This window comes from Uranotaenia lowii, chromosome 3 (assembly GCF_029784155.1).
Source record: "Uranotaenia lowii strain MFRU-FL chromosome 3, ASM2978415v1, whole genome shotgun sequence".
Classification (NCBI taxonomy): Eukaryota; Metazoa; Arthropoda; class Insecta; order Diptera; family Culicidae; genus Uranotaenia; species Uranotaenia lowii.
Genome location: NC_073693.1, coordinates 244,129,678 through 244,137,919, shown reverse-complemented (window position 1 = coordinate 244,137,919; position 8,242 = coordinate 244,129,678). Strand labels below are relative to the sequence as shown.

The 8,242-nt window shown below is 40.3% G+C and overlaps 1 protein-coding gene across 2 annotated transcripts in view; it reads right to left on the bottom strand.

Moving 5' to 3' along the window:
- Nucleotides 1–7,377, bottom strand: part of LOC129755741 (uncharacterized) — a 122,139-nt gene extending 114,762 nt beyond the window's left edge. Inside the window, exon 1 of one of the 2 annotated variants that reach the window (XM_055752367.1) lies at nt 7,159–7,377. In XM_055752367.1, coding sequence (XP_055608342.1) covers nt 7,159–7,258 — 100 coding nt within the window. In that variant the 5' untranslated portion in view covers nt 7,259–7,377. The remainder of the gene's footprint in view (nt 1–7,158) is intronic. The other variant, XM_055752368.1, reaches the window with a different exon arrangement.
- Nucleotides 7,378–8,242: the final 865 nt, after the last annotated feature.

Here is an 8,242-nt window from a genome sequence, read left to right as displayed (position 1 = left end):
TTCTTCCATATAATTACTCCTCATGTTTTTTAATTGATTATATTCAAACAGATGATATTATCGGATTATGTATTGCAATATCTCAAAAGATATCAGATGTCTCGTCGCTTTTAGGGCGTTTATTACAAAGAGATAGCGCTCCTGTGAAATCTGGGATAAAACATGTTGAAACAAATGTCAAGCTATTTGAAATTGCTTTTCTGATATGGAATTAAATAATCGAATTTCAGCAAGATATCTTAAAAATATTTGTAAAAAGATAGATGATCTTTAACCTTAAGCATACCATCTTTTCAACCACACGGTCAGGTATTCAGGGCGATTTTTGAAAAAAAAATAAAAAGAGCATGTATATTTGAATTTTTTGAAAAATCGTTTTAGAACATAAAATCTAAATTTTTTTAATGATGAATTTAAATTTTTTATTTGATTTGGATAAGTTATATGAATAAACCCGAGCAAAACTCGGGAAGTTTAAAATAATATCTGGATATATAAACCAGATTAGACTTATTTGGATTCATTAGATCCAGTAGATTTATGGAAAAGCCGGAATATATCCAAAAAATCTGGAATGAACTATAATCGAAGTATAAAGCGATATCGTTCAGCATTCTCCTGTACGATCTACAGTGGAAGGTACGCGGAGACACCTTAGATGTTTTGCTGAAACCATTTTTTTCCTTTTTTATAGGAATTTAACCCATTAAGGTAATTCCTCCACGTAACTGCTGAAACCATAAATTTTCAATGATTGTGTAGCTTTTACAACATTAATTTTGGATATTTAATGAACTATCCAAAAATGTTTGAAAAATTTACAAGTCTGTAGTAAATATTCGGCCGAATACTAACCTCAACTATTCGGTGAGCCGAATATTCGGCTTAACGGGTTTTCGGCGGTATTCGGCGCCGAATATTCGGCCGACCGAATATTCGGTACATCTCTACACTGGACCCATAACCCATTGGAATTTAAGAATCTTCGTAATCAAAATGCGATTCGAACTCTTGTTTAAGGTAACTTACATCAGTCGTCTATTCGTTAAAACTAAATGAGTTACATTAGTGATGTTTAAGTTTAATTCATGCACTTTATTCCACATGGTTATTTCCTATTTGAAAAACCATTAAAATTTATTCCAGTTGTCCACTAGATCCCGTTCAATATTGTATCAAACATTGTATCCAATTTCGTGCAATCTTCTATGGTTATCCATTTGGCAGATGACAGTATTGTAGTAGTAAGCTATGACCAATGTAAAATAAAATTTTCTTCATTCTGTTACAAACTGTCAACACTAGAAGACGTGTTTCAATAGGTTATGGGCCTATCGTTTCCGAACTTGAAACTCTGAAGTTATGGCAAGCAAAGATTTTTCGATCGAGAGGCTCTGCGGACGGGAAAACAGGCCGACGTGGAAGTTTGCCGTGCAAACTTATCTAGAGCTTGAGGACCTTTGGGAAGCAGTCAAGCCCGAGAGAAAAGCTGACGGACCTTTCAACGATGTCGATCCCGTGAAGAACCGAAAAGCAGGGCCAAGATCATCCTTTTACTGGATCCGACAAACTATATCCACGTGCAATCGGCGTTGACAGCGATGGAAGTTTCGCAAAATCTGGAGAAGGCATTTGAAGATTCGGGTCTTACCAGGCGAGTAGGACTTTTACGCAAGCTGGTCAAAGCGGATCTCGGAAGCTGTTCTTCAATGTCGGAGTACGTGAATCAAGTGGTCTCTACGGCACATCAACTCAACGGAATCGGGTTTCCAATTTCGGACGAATGGATTGGTGCGTTGCTGCTGTGTGGTCTCCCGGAGGATTACAGGCCAATGATTATGGCCTTAGAGAACTCCGGCACCCCAATCACAGGAGATGCCATTAAAACCAAACTACTGCAGGAGCTGCAGTTACCTTCGGTGGATGCGGCACTACTGGCAAAAGGGAAGAGGAGGATTCAGTAGGAAGTGCAAGAAATTCGGCCACATTGCGAAGGAGTGCAAAAATACGTCAGATGAAGCTTTTTGCACTGTCCTTTCTACGATCGAGTCACGCAACGCCACCGATTGGTATTTCGATTCCGGGGCAACAGTGCACATGACTCACAACAAGGCGCTGTTGAAGGATCTGCAGCCGTCGAATGGTTGTAGCTGCCAATAAGGGAGAGATGAACATCGAAGCAGTTGGAAAAACCATCCTGAAGCCACGTTTTCAGAAAAGCTGTTCTGAACTCCAAGTCAACGAGGTGCGGTACATTCCACAATTGTCCGTGAACCTACTCTCCGTCAACAGGATTGTTCGAAATGGATACAGCATGGTAACGCGGGCTGTAGAGTGCTGAACCAGAATGTCAACATAGTGGCTCAAGGTACCCATACGAATGACCTATTCAAGCTGGAGCAACATGGTGTAGGCGACAGGGCACTGACGTGCTCATCAAAAGTATCTCTGGACATCTGGCATCGTCGAATGGGCCACTTGAATTCGGCAAGTTTGAAGCAGCTGGCTGATGGTCTGGTTGCCGGCGTTGAATTAAGCGAGAAGACGGTTGCTGATTGTTGCATTTGTGCAATGGGTAAACATAGTCGTCAACCATTTCGTAAGACAGGCACACGTGCTATCAATCTCTTGGAAATAGTTCACTCGGACATTTGCGGACCCATGGAGGTGAAGTCGCTCGGAAGAAGCCGATATTATGTCACTTTTATAGATGACAAGTCAAGAAGGATTTTTGTCTATTTTCTTGAAACAAAATCCGAAGACGAAGTTCTAGAAATCTTCAAAAGATTTCATGTGATGGCTGAGCGGCAAACCGGATGTAAGATAAAAACTCTACGAACTGACAACGGGTTGGAGTATACAAATCGGAAGTTTGAAGATTATCTTGCGAAGTTTGGGATCCGCCATCAGACAACGACTACCTACACACCACAGCAAAATGGGCTAGCTGAGCGAGCAAATCGGACAATCGTCGAGCGTGCGAGATGCATGCTATTCGAAGCGAAGCTGAAGAAAACTTTCTGGGCTGAGGCTGTGTCGACTGCGGTTTATCTCTTGAATCTTTCCCCTACGAGAGGTCATCATGTCACACCTGAACAGCTCTGGAGTGGAAAGAAACCGGACTTATCGCACGTGAGGATCTTCGGAACACAATCCATGGTGCATGTACCGAAGCCCAAACGACGCAAGTGGGATGCGAAATCGGAACCTGGTATTTTGTTAGGTTTCGAAGAGGACACCAAGGGCTACCGTCTGTATGACTTAAAGACCAAGAAGATCATCAAGAGCCGGGACGTGATATTCATTGATGAAGGCGCAATCGATGATCGCAAACCGCAACCTGGTGCGAAAACTGACGGCAAAATGGTTTACTTGAACTTCGAAGCCAACGAGGATCCAGTAGAATCGGCTGGACCAGTCGAGGTTCCGAGCGTTCCCGGTGCTGATGCCGGCGTTCTGGCACCGATCCCCGAACATCAAGTGGTCATCCCTGCAACGGAAATCCTAGAGAGCAGTTTTGAAAATGATGATTTCGATGAGGCGCTTAGTAATGTTAGTAGTAGCTCGACAGATACTTTTACCAATGTGACTGTGCTCCCTCCGCGCCAAGTTTCATATCCGCCTGAGTCAATGGCGTTGAGGCGAAGCGGTCGGGAGCACCATCTACCAGGCAAGTATGATCAGTTTGTTGTTACAACCAGAGGTCTACCCAGTTTTCACTCACCACAAATAGCCAGTACTGATGTCGCGCGAGGTGCGCTACCGAGTCATGCCGAGCCGAGCCAATTCAGTGGAGTGGCTACTCAGCAACATGTTGATATCTCAAGTGATCCAACCACCCCGCAGGAAGCGATGTCCCGTCCCGATGTCGGCAAATGGAAGGTAGCCATGCAGGAGGAGTACGATGCGTTAATGAGCAATCAAACTTGGTCCTTGGCGGAACTACCAAAAGGCAGAAAGGCGATCAAGTGTAAGTGGGTGTTTAAAACCAAACACGACTCGAACGGAAATGTGGACCGATACAAAGCGCACCTGGTGATTAAAGGTTTCTCGCAGCGAAAGGGGGTGGACTATGATGAAACGTACTCTCCCGTCGTGCGTCACAGTTCACTGCGGTACCTTTGTGCGCTGTCTTCAAGATACGGTTGGCAGATTCAACAGATGGATGCTGTAACGGCGTTCCTCCAAGGAGAACTTGAAGAGGAAATATTCATGGAGCAGCTGTTGATGTTTGAGAATCCCACGAAGAGGAAGCTGGTATGCCGACTGAACAAGGCGTTATACGGGCTGAAACAGTCGAGCCGAGTTTGGAACAATAAACTGGATTCCATGCTGAAGAAGTTTGGCCTTACTCAAGCAAACTACGATCCATGAGTGTATTACATTGTCGAAAATCAAGAGGCTATTTTCGTGGCGGTCTACGTCGATGATGTGATGATTTTCTCGAGCAACAACGACTGGATCAAGCGCATCAAGACGTCCCTGAAAACGAACTTCCGGATGAAAGATCTGGGCGAGGCTAAGAGTTGCTTGGGCAAACGGATCAGTCGGGCCGATGATGCTGTTGCTCTTGATCAAGAAGCTTACATCGAAGCGATCCTGGCTAGGTTCAACATGGCGAACTGTAAACCTGCAAAGATTCCGATGGTGGGCAAGCTGAACAAAGACATGTCACCTAAAACAACCGAAGATGGGAAGCAGATGGACAACATTCCGTATCAAGAAGCTGTTGGTTCTCTTATGTACCTGGCGCAGGTTACCCGACCGGATATTCTCTACGCCGTTAATCAACTCAGCCGTTACAACTCAAATCCTGGTCAACAACATTGGAGTGCGGTAAAGCATCTTTTCCGCTACCTGCGTGGAACTTCGAAACTGAAACTGGTTTACAAGAAGAATGCGAACGAGGAGGTTATTGGTTACAGCGATGCTGACTGGGCAGCTGATGTGGACGACCGGAAGTCAACGAACGGTTACATATTTCAACTGCAAGGGGCCGCGATTTCTTGGTGCTGTAAGCGCCAGCCAACAATAGCATTATCCACTTGTGAAGCAGAGTATATGGCACTTTCGGCAGCAGTCCAAGAAGCTTCGTGGTGGAAGGGCCTGATGTCGCAGTTCCAGAAGATCGGACCAATTGCTATTCTCTGCGATAACCAAAGTACAATCGCGGTGGCTAAGAATGGTGGTTACAATGCAAGAACAAAGCACATCGACATACGACATCATTATATTCGAGATGCACTGGAGAGAGGAGTGGTCAACATCAACTACGTTACATCTGAGGAGCAACTTGCTGATGGATTAACGAAGCCTTTGGCCGCTGTGAAGCTGATTAAGAATCGTGAAGCAATAGGAATTATAGCTTAAGGAGGTGTATTGTAGTAGTAAGCTATGACCAATGTAAAATAAATTTTTTTTCATTCTGTTACAAACTTTCAACACTATAAGACGTGTTTCAATAGACAGCAGACATATGTAGTCTCCACCACACGCTGTTGTATTATAGAATGTCAAATTGATTTTGTGTGCAATTAACTCGACTTGCATCTAACCGATAAGTTCCCGAGTGAAATGATTTCTCAACACGACCAACTACTTTCTTTACATTAGCTAAAAATAATTCTAGTTGAATATTGAATTTTATTATAGTTAAAAGATTTATAACCAAAACTTGATTCAGAGTTGGAGTTGATCTCCACTTATCAGATGTGTCCGCGAAATATGTTACGATTAAATCGGAACGGTTCTTGGACTGCAACGATTTTTGGTGGCAACATTACATTGATCGCAATCGCAAATTAAAAGCTTTCCACGGTGTGTTTAGAGAAGATCTCCATTAATTTAAAAGGTATCGATTTGAAATTTTACACATGATAGTTGGCACATAAATAACTTCATCTTTATATATATGGATACGCACTTCAGAAATATTTCCAATTTTATGAAGTTCTTGAATTTCGTTTAACGCTGGTTTAAAGTACTTTCATTTAAATCCGTACATCTTCGGTTACATAACATAAAATTCAATTTTATTTTCATAAGGTAATAAATTTGCTATCAATCATTTGAAATTTACTTTTGTGTAAGAATAGAAGTAGGTACTGTTCTTTTTTCGAACGGTTCATATCTTTATGCTTCAAGTAGCCAAACACTTTTTGGTTGTGTGTTTTTATATCTAGTTCACTTTTTGAAGAAAAAAGAAAATAGATAGGGCAATAAGTAAATAAAAGGAGGATTATTATAGTAGGAGTACTGTTCATAATATGTGAATTAATAATCAACAAAACGACAAAACTAACTTTTTTAATGATTTTTCTCAAGTTAAATGTAAAAAAAGACAAAATTTTACATGACTTTTCAATCAAATTCAAGGAAACAGCATCACAGAAAACCACCACAGAATTTTTGGGTCAAATCACAGAAAGTCAGAATTTTATTTCGCAAAAACAGTTTTTTTTGGACAACTTTGTTATCGACCAGATTTATGCATTTAAAAAAAATATATTTCTATGAATTTCTATGGTCAATTTAAAACAATGATTTAAGGAGGTTTTTATCACAATCGGTATAAAGCTGTAGATGTTTATGATTGTTTAATTTTAACAATAATCTTTTTTAAAGCATCGCAGCGCTTATGTAATTACTTCATTTGAGCCGGTATAAAATTGACTTTCTGGTGACTAGGGCCAAACAGGAGGGCCAAATTGACACTCCAGAATCTTTAACACTTCTGGGACGGATGGGGATTAAATATTATAATATACTATAGTAAAGAACGAAAAACTATATTAAGTATGGAAAGAACAAAACATGATAAATCTCACGCGCTTCAAGCTAGTCTGCTATCGATCATTTTCAATTCTTTTTTACATAAGATCAACAATACTGTTGATATTTGTTAATTTGAGAACGATCAAATTTGTTCATTTTTCAAAATGTATGCAAATTCGAAAACATGTTTGCCCAATATGATTCTTCACAGATATCTGCACAGCAAATCTTTAAAGCCGTTTTTCTCAATTCAATGTTCCACATATAGGACAGTTTTCTGCAATTAGAGATAACTGAGTATTTACCTTTTATTATGACTTTCAGAAATAACCCAGTTGAGAAACAAACATAAACATTTTAGAACCCTAGCGGGAAAGTACTCACTTTTTCTCAACGGATTTGCGCCACCTTCGATCAACGAACCACTGATTTTTTCCAGTAGACAGTCGATGGTATCGTAAAAAAGAAAAGCGTCCGCTGCCATTAACACAATTCCATCGCGAAAATCACTCGCACAGGGATCGGAGCTTATATAACTTGAAAAAGAAATTCCAGAAATTCAAATTCAAAATGAACTGCGCGCACGATCATATGAGACAAAACAAAAACATTGCGACCACATGCAAACAAAAATAAATATTGCCGAAGGGTTTCGTTGAGTTTTTGTACACTGAAAATTAAAATAAACGTTTAATTTAGGAACTAGGGTGGCAGGCTGGTGGATCAGAATAATTACCAAAAAACCGTTTTGTGATTTTAACGGCGTGTTTTGTTAATTGATTCTTTTGGATGATGCATCAGTCGATCGATTTTTTTTGGTAGATATCAAATCACTCTCCATTATTGACGAACACCAGCAACGATAAAAAATCACTTCGATAGAAAAAAATAAAGTTACAAACACGCCGTAAAAAGCTATAAAAAAAATTCCATATCAAATACCATAGATTCTGGCTTTTAATCACGCCGTATTTTTCGCATGGTAAAATTTCCAATATGAGCTACAAGTGTCAAAATTTCTGTAACTTTTTGGTTTAGATCTAATTTTATAGCTTTAGCAGCTCACTTGCGCGCCGCTAAACGTATAAACGATGCGCACCGATTAGTGTTATCGTTGTTTTTTTTTGTATCGCATGCAGTGCACTGATGCAGGCTGCTTTTTTGATTGGTAATTTTTCCCAAGACTCAAATCAAAACACTTTTAAGCGCCTAGCTATTAAATTAGGAGCTGATCGGTATTCAAAATTTGATTTAATCAACCTTCTGGCTCGCTTTTTTAACACCCAGGAGCAAGATAGCTCCTGATTCGAAAGATTGCGGCGCGCTGTCGAGGTGTCAAAATAAAGTGTTTTATATCTTTTACAGCTAACGAATTCGATTACTCTTAAAAACCATAAATAGAACACCGCACTAGAAGTACCATCACAGATTAATACAGACATGACTCTCCATACAAAATTCTGACCAA